The sequence below is a fragment of the Ambystoma mexicanum genome, chromosome 6p (assembly GCF_040938575.1).
Source record: "Ambystoma mexicanum isolate Mex_15411 chromosome 6p, UKY_AmexF1_1, whole genome shotgun sequence".
Classification (NCBI taxonomy): Eukaryota; Metazoa; Chordata; class Amphibia; order Caudata; family Ambystomatidae; genus Ambystoma; species Ambystoma mexicanum.
The window spans coordinates 222,689,426-222,701,909 of NC_090935.1; the positions used below are offsets into that span (position 1 = coordinate 222,689,426).

Here is a 12,484-nt window from a genome sequence, read left to right on the forward strand (position 1 = left end):
CTTTGTTAAGGGATCGTTGCTACGCTTGGGCACTTAACTTAGGTTGCGGGCCCTTACCCACAGGGTTGGCCCGCTGCTTCGGTTAATATCACCTCATTAAAGCCAGTCAGGAGGCCAGAATTTTCAGCTCATTCCTATGAAATGAGAGGCATTCAGGGCACACTGCATGGCTCATTCTGTCTCCTTATTGGTCAAAATGTTGGTGCACCTGGTGTCACATACAGCAATAACTGATAACTGATTTCTATTGTAGTCCAAATCAATGGTACACATTTCATCATCGCCTGAAGGATGTTGACCTCATGGGATTTAACCGGGAAACAATGAGGTCCAACACAGATACCGCTAGTGTATGCATTAATCAACTGTGCTCCAGGCCCATCTAAAGTGAGGCTTTATATCTCTTTCATCATCTCCTTCCAACCTTCCCTTGAACGTCTGTTCCCACAAATTGGAAACTGGAAAGTGGTGAATGCGGGAGTAAAAGAATGTTACCCTCATTTGTGGCACTTATGGGCTTCGTCCTCACACTCTTCCTCATTAGCAATAAGAAGTCATACACATATTCCCTGAAAACAAGAAAATACTTCCCCAAAAATAATAGGGAATAAAAATGCTCCCAACAGAAAATAGACAATGACCGACAAAACAAGCCTGCCCCCTGCTTCCGCCTGTGCAACTCTCCAGGTAGTTCATATAGTGAATGGGACCAGAAGAGCAGTGCTAGGTGATTGAGATCGAAGGCTATTGCTGTCTCATCTGAAGAGTAACTTTAAGATAAGAATGATTTTTTTAATTTCCACGAATTTCTAGGATTACAAAAAGATACTTGCTTTAAAGTTCATATATATTTTTACTCTACTAAACAATGCTCACATTGGTAAGGAGAATACATTTTTTGCTCTCTAAATACTAATTGTACTCTCAAATTTAAGTACAAATTAGGGAGTAACATACTATCACCTCAAAATCTGATCTGGAGCCCAGGCTATAACCACTGTCTATTTTGCTCAGCGCTCGCCATGGTTTTTGACTGAGTGATGGGAACTTTAGGGAACTAATCGGCCATGGAGAAGGAACTCACATGCTGTTTCTAAAATAAAAGCCATATTCAGTTCCGCAGATGGTGGCCCCAGTTCCCACGCGTTGGTAATTGGAAAGGCCACATTTTCCTAAGAGCCTCGGAGGCATGTAAGGGTCTAGAGTAGATGTAGGAGATGTTTTCATTCTGGCTTCACTTGTTGGTCTTCTATGGCCTAGGCTGGCACTTCGATCTAAGTCATTTTGTGTGTACTAATGTTGTCTGCTCTCCCTGGTGGACTTTTGAATTAGTTAAATTATGTTTCTTAACTCATAATGACTAAAATAACTCTTATAAATGTAATTCTGTAAAATGTGATTTTAACTATGCAATAACATAGAAACAGGACAGCATAGAATATAGATTTACATTTTTAGTTTTTATAATTTTCACACAACTTACATGACGATTTTGTTGATGGCGGTAGAGGTCCTCGCCTGCAAAAAATACATAGTCCAGTAACTCGGCCAAACAGAATCACACAATCAATCAAATTCAGATCACGGGTGAAATCCATATAGCATGTGACATTACAGCACAGACAATCAATATACACACAATACGAAAGGAAAAACATGGTACATGTTCATGAGCTTTAAGAGATTAGGCAGTCATTTACGTAGGCGGTTTACACGGGTCCAGGTTGTTTGTTGTCTTTCCTTTTAATGTGCCTAAAGAGCTTTTGTCTCGAATTTAAAAGCACTCTTCTCATTTCATTGGTCATTTCATCATGGCCTTTTGGCAAATGCACACATTTTACCATGTGTGCATTTGCTCAAAAAACTACCTACGTTTGTCGCATTTTAGTGCTAGGCAAACTGGCGAGAGGCACAGCGGCAACCATTTTAAGGTAATCCTGACAACAATATGGCTGCTGCATCCCAAGATGGGGAAAGATTGCAGCTGCCAAGTTGTGCACGCATCTTATTGTAAATGCTCAACTCTGATCCTCCCAACACAATTTTCTAGCTCAGTGCATTTTTTCATCTTATATATGTCCTGTTTACACATTTTGTATGTGGAGAGATCAGCTGCTGACCTGGCACTGTGGCTTCAAACAAACACATAGGGACTCGTTATACGTTTTCTGGCATCCTGGTGTTAAACTGCCACGATCCCGGCAAACTGTATTACCCTTGCTGGCACATGGTCCTGTGTATTACCGCCAGGTTACGAGTGCCGGCAATGGTTGTAAATGCCCATTACAGGGATCCCATCAGACTCCATGGGGGATTTTCTGGTTTTACCGGCACTGGTAATACCGGTGCCAGTAATACCAGCGATTATTGCCGATAGGGTAACTTAGGTGCCCCACCGGCAAACTTGTAGTTGACAGGTGCAGTAACGTGCCAAAACACGTTACTACCGGCACGTTATTACTGCACCGGCCACCTTACAATGATCCGTATAGCCTTGTGCAAGAATGGGATAGAAGGTGTCTGATCCATATACCTGCCCAACCTGCTCTGCCCCAGCGAACCTAGATAGATGGAAAGAGCGGGAACGTGCAGGATGCACATCTCTGGATGTAGCCGTGTCAGAGATTAAATGAGTAGGCATCTGCAGGGAAATTCTGCAATGGTAGTGGCTTGCGCGTAACCGGGAATCTGAACGCCTGCAGGAGTGTGCGAGTGCATGGTAGAAGTGCCTCATTGTTCATCCCACCTTTGTGGACAGTGGTGTCTGTTTTGAAATTCCTGAGTGTCTGTTCTGGTGTCTTGGTGGAGTGCAGCCCTATGTATCTGAAGGAGCAAAAAAGGGGAGGCTCATTAGAGATGAGAAAGTCATGTTGCTAGCACCAGGTGAGCTGAGCTGCTTTTTTAGCTGGAACCAGAACCGAACAGTGCAGAGGATCCCAAAGCTGCATAGGAGACGCTAGACGAGTGCAAGATCTGCAATCACCACAGGATGTCCCCAGCAGAATGTGAGAGCGAGCGCGCACGCGCACACGCACACGCGCACGCACACTGCTCATGTCGTCATTTGGCAGTGACAAGCTGAACTAGTGCTGACGGGTATCACCAGGAGAATTAGGATGATAAGTGCAATTTTTATCAGTGACATAGCAGGGGATTCTAGAGATGTGACTGGGCAACAGTAATGCATGCTCACCAGCAGGGGCAGTAAGAAGCATGGAGAAGCTTCTGGTGTTGCAGGGCGTCACCAGCAAAGGGGAGAGGGGGAGCAGGATAGGTCAGGGCTTGCCAGTGCTGCAGGTAGTCACTATCAGAAGTAACAGTAGGTATGGGGTGCTGCAGGTGCAGCTGCGTGTCACTAATAGAAGGAGACACAGAAGTGTAGTAGGTACAACACCTACGCAGGTTCACCTGAAAAGTTGCTGCTTGCAAGATCTACCTACCATGTGTTGCCTCTTGCCTTCCCCCTTTACGTTTGGCCCTGTTAACGTCATCTACATTATACCCGTAAATACAGAAGTGGTTTGAGGTGCCGTTATCAATGGTACATGATAAATATTCTCTTAGGGAGATTCCCAGCACACTTGTGTTGCACATTTTACAGCACATAGTGTGTACAATGAAAATATACACTACTTCCATAGAGGAGATTTAGCGACGCATAGATAATGCACGTGTGTGTGTGTGAAATGTGTTTAGTGACTCCGTGTGTGTGAGCGTGCGCGCTTCAGTGAGTATGTGTGAGAGTGCATGCGGTTATGCTGGCTTGTATGAGGGTCCATGTGCGTGAGCGTGTGTGAGAGAGAAAGAGATTGAGTGTATGTGTGTTTGGGTGTGGGATGGTGGTGTCTGTGCACTTGAGCATATCATAACAACATATGACATATGGGCAAACCACCTGGAGATAAACGAGCACTACCTGAGCATATGGCGGGAATACCACGGTTTATTTTTTTATTTTGTTCATAGTTTGTATAGTGCCAAATTACAACGAAATCTTTCGAATTTCATGTGGTGGTGAGTTTACTGAGTGCTAGGAGGCCTAGTTCATTATACCTCCCCTATGACTGACAGCTGTGCAACGACCTGAGATGGCTGAAAAGGGGCATAAGCGCTACAGGTTGATGCTACAGGGATCACTTTCTTTTTAACATGAATATTTTTAAAGAGCGCTTAAAACTAGAACAACTTGCTCCAAATATCACCTCCTGGTGGCAAAGGTTCTCCCGCCTTGATGTAGCGGTTTGAATTTAGGTGCTGTCAGGAGGTTCTCATCTGAAGACCTGAAGGTCCCGCTTTGGAGAACAGAGACGTATCTGGCAGTGGCGTGTCCAGACTCTTTTGACTGGGGTGGCCCGAGTGGGGTACTGCCATACGCAGGAGTGGCATGAAGTACGAGCGCGCGCACACATAATGATCGTAGTTTAGGATAATGGGGTGACCAATCAGATTCCATGAGTAGTACGTGCCACCCAAGGCCACTCCCTGGACACGCCTTTGGTATCTGAGCCTGTTAACAAGTGGACTGTGAGGAGTCATTGAAGTCAATACCAGCCATGCCGACGATATGAGGGGAGTACCAGGACATACGATGGCGAATGACAGCATCTGGCATGTGGTCTTGTGTTAAGGTAGCAATGCATGGCATATGGTGTGAATATATTGGACCTCATGACGAGTTTGGTGGTAGCCCTTAAATGCGGCAGTAACAGTATTACCGCCACATTTAAAGGCTGGCCATATCATGAGTCTGAATTATTTACCAGCAGGTCTGAACTGGGGGTACATTTGCGGAACAAATGCCCATATTTAACATAATTACTGCCGGCGGTATTTCCGTGCGGTAATTGCGCTGAAAATTCCCCATTGGGTCCAACTCAATGTGGAATGGGGATTAATGGTTAGTGCCCAACCCGTGATCCGGCAGTAATACAGCGGGACGGGTGGGTGCTAACGCTAATATTGTTGGGCAGTATCCCAGCCGGGATACCGCCCAACTCATGACCAGGCCCACGGAGTCCATGGCCAGTACTGTGACCTATGAACGGAACACCTGGCCAAATAATGGATCTACCTGTACCTGGCGCCATGCCTACAAATAAACAGCACTGCACCCCTTTATACATGTATTCACTCATACAATCACACATAAACAAATGATATACCTCAAAAAACGCTAAAACACAAACGTACACCCCAAACCACATATTGATCGGCTCTCAAACAATTCACCGATAAACGCACCACAGACAGACGTGCGTAGGCGGTGAATATGTATCTTCGCTTGGCATGCAAAGAATTCCTATAGCCCCAGACCCAAGCGTTTATTTTACTGAAAGAAATAACAGGCCATTTACACACATTAACATGCTGAACAGAGCATACATACTTTTCCAATCTGCAGATTATTGCATTTCTTACTTTTTTATGTTAAAACCACAAATGTTGGAAATCTAATCTGACAGGAGCAAATATGGTTCAGGGACTGGATATTTACCTCATTCCGGCAGGCGCGCAGTTTCTTCCTGGCACTGTATTTTTCTGTGCACTGTGGAAGTTTTCATAAGGAATTGGCACTAAAAACACAAACGCAAATATAAGCATACAAAATTATGGATTTTGTTAATGTCTTAGTATTTATTTTTGAGTACGTGTACAAAGTAACATTGGGCCTCATTACGAGTCCAGGTCCGGTCTTACACCAGATTGCACCCCAGGCGGGAAGCATTGTTGGCGCCCCCCCCTACCCTGACCTCTAAAAATGACAACCAAAAAATGTGTTACAAATGTTATAAATAGGGCACTTCATTAAGAACCAGATGGAAATACAAATGCAATAGAAAATGCATACACTAGACACGAGGCAACATAAAACAGGAGCAAATGATTTGCCCATGCCTTCCTTCGTGGTGAATTGCCACAGTGTCGACGTGCAGTAAGCCAGCAATTAGCTGAGGAAATATTCTTTACGGTTACGCATACATTAAAAATATATATATATTTTCATCCCAGTTGTTCATCTGAAAGACCCCTTCTCAGGAGTTGAGGCAGTGCCTGTAAAGATGCACATTTTTGTAAGATTCACTGTGCACTCTGACACAGTACGCACGGCTACGGGTACAGGAAATGGACATTGTAAGCTCAGCTGCATGCCGGGTTGTGCCTATTGTAAAACACGACTGAAACTTGTTGATTCAAGCCGGTAGTATTTTACTGGTTTACTTGCTATTAGGAAAAGGCACTTCGTGTTAGAGTATGGCCTGGTGTTATTTGATCATGGATGCCAGAAGTATGCCACGCATGTCTTTGGCTAATCTCTATAAACAAGGTTGACTGATACCTACGTTTTGCACAGGGCCATTGTCTCTTTGCTCCCAGCATTCATAAGTAGACATTGTAAAATGTTTCTCAGTTTACCCCTTGAAAAAGGTCATGCCACCATGAGTGATAAGTCAAATAATGCACACTTTCACTAAGGGCATTATTTGTGAGTAAGCTGAACTGGATTGGAAGTGGGTTTTTACTTTTAAATTTACTTTTCCATGATCTAAAAAACCATCTCATCATGCAAGCTGCCCTAGAAGAGTGCCATATACCACCATCCATTGACTTCAAACTATTCAACACATATCATGTGTACTAAGAAGATCCTAGTCCAGGTCAGCCCAGGCCACAGAAACAGAAGCGGTGAGACTTTACCACAAGAACATCGCCAGGAGAAAAAGAAAACCATATGTTTTGGAACCAATTCCGAATTAAATTTCCTTAAATGTGACTATTTTGCAATGTATGCCACATTGCCTAGGAGAATTGTTCCTTTGCAGCAGGGAAGTGGTTTACTTGTACAATTTCCCCTGTCTGACCGCAGGTGTGTGGAGAAAGTTGACTAAGAGAGCTAGGAGCTGCCACCCGCTGTTATCCAGGGCCCAGGGGTGGTGTGAGGAGGATCTCATAGTCACACCCCAACACCTGGGACAGGGTGGGGGGCAGGAACTCATCATATTAGCTACAAAAATATACTTAGCTCTTAAAATAGGCAAAGGAATACGATGGAAGATTTGCTGCTAATATATGCTCCGTGTGGTCTTTAACTCAGCCACCACAGTGGAGAAACACTTTACATTTTTCTCACGCAAAAGGCATCTCCCAAATAGCGATCGCTCCCATCTCAGTATTCAAAAACGCAAGTGGTTCCGCTTAGCTCAGAGCTCCAAACATCCGTAAATCACATGCATAGATATCAGAGAGGATCCAACATGACGGACCAGCTTCTGATATCCTTGGTGCAGAGGCTGCGGGAAACATGTGTTCTTAAAACTAACATGCCTGAAGCAAAATGCCTGCACACTTACCTGCTGTGCACCCACTCGCTCCTCTTTTCCGTAATGTGGGGGCCCGACACGACAACGCCAGCCAGCCCCCATCAATTCTACTCAGTGCGCGCGCAGAGCCTGTAGGAGGGCACACCGGCCTGGGGTCAGGGAAAGTGAATAAAGCAACAAATGTTTCTCATTTATTTGCCATTGCCCTTCCCTGCCTGAGGGCTGAGGCTGCAGCCTGCAGCAGTACCAGTGCTAGAATACACGTTAGTTTCGTACCATTATAAAAATGAATGTGCCTGGCCTGGCTTGCAGGAGCACTGCCGTTGACTGCTGGTGCAGCGCCCACTAGAGGCTGACTGACCCTTTGTCCATCATCCGAGTGCTAAATACACCTCTGCCTGTCAGCCAGAGCCATGGAACCCTGGCCTCAGACCACTGCCACTCGTCTGACACAGACAGGCAACTGTATTGCATCCAAATTGGGATAAAGTCGAAGGTACTTGTGGGTGGATGGGCTCCACCCACTTTTTTCAGAGGGCGGACGTTGGCCCCTAGGGTATTTTAAAAGCTGTGTGTAAACACGAAACTTTGTCTTTTTCGAAATTATGATTTAAGTGCGGCCTGGGGATTCGAATCGCAGTGGCCAGGATCACATGTAGGGCCCTTCACCATACACCATATAACCTGATTAAAGATAACAAATGACTAAAGATGAAATGTCACATTTCGGGACTGCACTCTCCAGGGAAAACATTGACATTGATTCTTGGGGTTTAAAACGTGCACACTTTTTAACATTTTCAAACCCTATTAGAAGAAAATATCCTCTCTTGCTTTTTTGTGTGTGTTGATTTTATGAAAGGCAAATGCCCATTTGTCCTGTGAAATTTGTATGGCTATGCAAGCCAATTGAATGAAATTTGCATATTTCACCTTGATATGCTAATGTCTGGTGACATCACATCCCATCGCTTATGTTAAATAGTCACTTTCTTTTTTTTAGGACTCGACCCTTGCTGACAGTGCACCGCGGCCTGGTGGGGTCCCATGTAGCACTTGCCAGACAAGGAAACTGCCCAACAGGTCCACAGCGGTTACTGACAGTGCCCTGCCCTCCCCAGGCACTCCATTTTAGCCGATGTAAAAATGTTTTGGGACTATTACTTCTAGTGCATTTTCTTTGCCGAGAGGCACTACAGGGCCCTAATCAACTGCGTGCTAGCGTGGAGTACCTTAGAGCACTACATGATTGGGAAATGACCTTGCGTCAGTGGACTTTAAGCGGGACCCTTGAAGGCGGCTTCTGTAAATACGCAGAAAGCTGAGCACAGTAGTCGGCGCAGCCATTTTATTAACATAGGAGTGGTGCTTAATGGCGAACCGCATTTCAAAACTGGGTGAAAACCTCAAGGTATTGGGGCAGTCTTCAGCGTGTCATTCACTGTGGAGGCCCTGAAAGGGTGGCAGCATTTGCTAAGGCTTTCAAGCACTAACAGTATCAGTAAGAGGAATGCTAGTGCTGTGGATTGGAGGAATTTGCTGTAATTGCAGGAATGTCCCGGTTCAAATATTCCTTGTGTAATGTTTGCTTTGCAGGCTAGCTCTGCAATTACGTGCTGCCGTGTGCTACGAGGGCCCAACGGAACTCACAACACCGCAAGGTATTGGTCAGCACAGTTTGTATTGGCCTCCGCCGCTGCTAAATCGCACACACCAGATGAGGTGGGGTGGCGATGAGATCTCTGTACATCACCAGGATGGAAACACGTGAACATGTGCACGCTATGTGCCTGAACACTACGCACTACCACAAAATGTACCCTGTAACGATTGCGGAAAATGCAAACGGTAATAAAAGATTTGCTAGGATTGGGATCAACGCTGCGTGTGTGTAGAATATAAATATATATATATATATATATATATATACAAATTCCCCTGTAAAAAAAAAGCATGCTCTGAAGCGACCTTGACAGCAAGTGGCCTTTGCAAACCGTCTAAAATTAACTTTAACTTTTGAAAAAACAAAAACGTTCACCACCTGTGGCAAATTGAGTGAGTGTTGCGTAACAGCATGCTTAACCCCCACCCACCCCGCTAAGGGACCCACAGTGCCGACACCACAGCATGGACATTTCAGAATAGTCCGGGACTCTGGGACTTTTTCCGCAGCTGCTGCCTCTTCAGGAGGGTGCTGCAGCTCGGAGAAAGTGTCCCGGAAGCACATTCTCTAGCGTCCTAGAGCCGAGATTTTCACACTTGCATGTGTTTCTAGTAATGCCCTATGGGCAGCGCTTTAATCTAATGGCTGTAGCCACCCCCTTCGAGTCTGACGGCCGCAATCACGCATATCACTTCAAGTGCACACTTGAAGTGATATGCCAGGGCCGACGACACGAAGCCCAGCAAAATGGAGGAGGCACCCCCGATAACCCGGGCGGTGTCCTCCTTGGGGGATCCCCAGCCCCCTCCCCGAGGGGGAGGCGCTGGGCCAAGGCGGCAAAAAGGAAAAAGCCCGCGAAGCAAGATGCGCAGCAAAAAGGACGGAACACCTGCGAAACAGGAAACGCAGCAAAAACCAAGGAAAGCCCGCGAAGGGCTAACAAAGGGAAAGGGGAGGGGTTTCCCCTTCATAAGGAGCGGGGTTCCCTCAGAAGGCAGCATCCAGCTGCACCCGAGGGACACCCGTTCACTCGCCGTGGACAACGGAGGAAGGTTTTCGTTTGGAGGAAGCATTGTCGTGGGAGGAAGTACTGCTCGGTTGAGCAACGCCACTTCCATCCCACTACGGACGAGAGTTTGCAGGGACCGCTAGACCGGGGCTCCAGGAATCAACGGCGGTCTTGAGAGGAGCGGCTGCGATCAGTGTGCACCGGCGGCGACCTCGTGCATTTTCAGCGAACAACAAGGAGAGAGCTGTTGGGGGCAGCGAGGCACGGAAGGGAGCCGGCACACCCTCCCGGCCCATCGGAGAAAGTCAGCGGCTGCACGGCACCCGGAACACCTGGTGTGTGTATAAACAGCTGAGAAGCTGCAGATGAACCGCTGGACGCACGGAGGGGAGCATCATTGTGCGCGACCAGGGAGTAGGCGAACCCCGCAAGGCTCGAAACACCCGGCTGGAGCGGAAGCAGCAGAGAAGCTGCAGCGCTGGCGATTCGCTGCACCCACAGAAGGGAGCAGCAGGGTGCACCGCAAGGTGGTAATCGAATGCCCCAAGTTGGCCATCGGGAACGCGCTGAGGGTTTCAGCCACCCGGGGACGCACAGCGTGAAAGCGTGCAAGGAGCGGCGGCGAGGCAGATCAAAGGCACAGCAGCTGCTGCCTTCGGGAAAGGAGGAGAACGGTGAAAGGGCGAGCAGCACCTCTTCAGCTCGGGGAAATACAAGGAAAGGGCCTCTGGGGCAAAACGTGTGCTCTACACAAAAGAGGAACCGACAGTACTATGGACATGGAGGCCTTTATCGCGATGGCCAAATTGGTGGTGGCAAAGCACGGCAGTAACTGGATGGAATCCTTGGCCAGCCAGTCAGGGGGAAGCCACCCTGGTATCACGGAAAGGTCTGAATCACCACTAATGTTCCAGGAGGATGAAGAAGTGCGCGAACAGGAAGATGAAGGGATGTTGGGAGAAGAAGAGGAACAAACAGGAAAGAGGAAAAGAGTGATGACCCAGAAGGCCAAAGCAAGCAAGGAACAAGCCGCGAGCATCAAGAAGGGGAAGACTGGGCTCGCTAAGGGCAAAGGACGGGCACAAGAGGTTGAAGCCGTACCGGCACCTGCACTGGTACCTGCACCCAGGAACACGGGAGCTCTCAACACGCCTGAAGCCAGATCGGTGGCAGTGATGGAGAATGGACCACCTTCCATGGAGGTGGTGAAAGGTATGGTGTTGCAATGTATGCAAGCCTGGGGGAGAGGGGGCAATCGGCCACTTTTGAGTGGCAATGTTAATGCTTTTAATCAAATGGGGAATGGGGCCAATGTATTACAGCAGAAAGATGTACCACCCGTCCAATGGGGGGAGCCATTGGGGGTGGCCAAACAAATGGAGGCCCCGCGGGTAGCGGTGGGGGCCACATCAGGGGGGCAGTGGCCGGGAAGGTGGCTTAACACGCCGACATTGTGCGGGGGGGATTCAGCACACATTGAATCAAGGAACAGACTTGTCAGGCTATAGGGTCAGTATTGGGAATCCTACAGTGCTACACGTCCCCCTGGGTCAGCAGCCCACAGCGTTAAACACAGCAATCCCAGCAGGGGGAGCAGGCATGTCAAGTAATGGGCTCATGGTTGGGGATCCTACAACGGTACATGCCCCTTTGGGTCAACGACCCGCATCAGTCGTCATAGCAACCCCATCAGTGGGGTCAGGCATGGGCAACCATTGGGATGCATCTGCAAGCAGCGTCACACAACCAACCTCTTGGTGGGGGCAAGGGGTGGCCAGCATGGGAGTACCTCAGGTCACCACTGCTGGGCAAGGGGGAGTAGGGGATACTATGACTCAATATGAGAGGACTATGCCCGGGTTTGCACCGGTTAGGGTGTCAGTGAATTCCTTGTCATGACACATACCAATGTCAGTTAAAGAAAAGGTATGGAAGAAGGAATTCATAGAGATTTTGGATTTTATAAGTATGGAGCCGTTAGGTAACGGGTTGAAAGAATTATCAGAGAAAGAGAAGGAGAAAAGGGAGAAGGAGACTCCCAAAACTGACGCGACCATTCACAATTGGATCAAAGCCTTTCTAATTTATACCTCTATAATGATAGAAAAGCACCCACAAGATGCCTCAGCAATGCTAGCCTATTGCCACTACATCCAGGATATTTATTTAAAAAGAGGAGGTGAAGGCTGGCTTCAGTATGATCAGGCATTTCGTTTAAAAATGCAGGTATGGCCAGCACTAGCGTGGGATGAGATGGATGTAGGAGGTGTGGTGGATAAACTGGTACTCACGAGTGAAGGGGTTGAGAAAACCACAGGGGAGAAGACCCAAGTTGTATGGAGGGGCAGAGGTGGTTACACGCGGAGGGGAAGGGCATCCTTTCGCGGGCACTCCTCCTGGAGTAACAGAACCAGCTACCAGGGGGAGCAAGCAGAATGCTGGAGGGTCAACTCTGAAGAAGGCTGCCCATTTGGCAAATCTTGCCGATTCAAA

At 47.5% G+C, this 12,484-nt stretch overlaps 1 protein-coding gene across 1 annotated transcript in view; it reads right to left on the reverse strand.

Moving 5' to 3' along the window:
• The window catches only part of PSTPIP2 (proline-serine-threonine phosphatase interacting protein 2), a 796,554-nt gene that overhangs the window by 28,560 nt on the left and 755,510 nt on the right, over window positions 1-12,484 (reverse strand). Inside the window, exons 12-13 of the mRNA XM_069626899.1 lie at window positions 5,495-5,573; window positions 1,484-1,518 (exon numbers count right to left, since the gene is read on the reverse strand). Of these exons, the coding sequence (XP_069483000.1) occupies window positions 1,484-1,518; window positions 5,495-5,573 (114 nt within the window). The remainder of the gene's footprint in view (window positions 1-1,483; window positions 1,519-5,494; window positions 5,574-12,484) is intronic.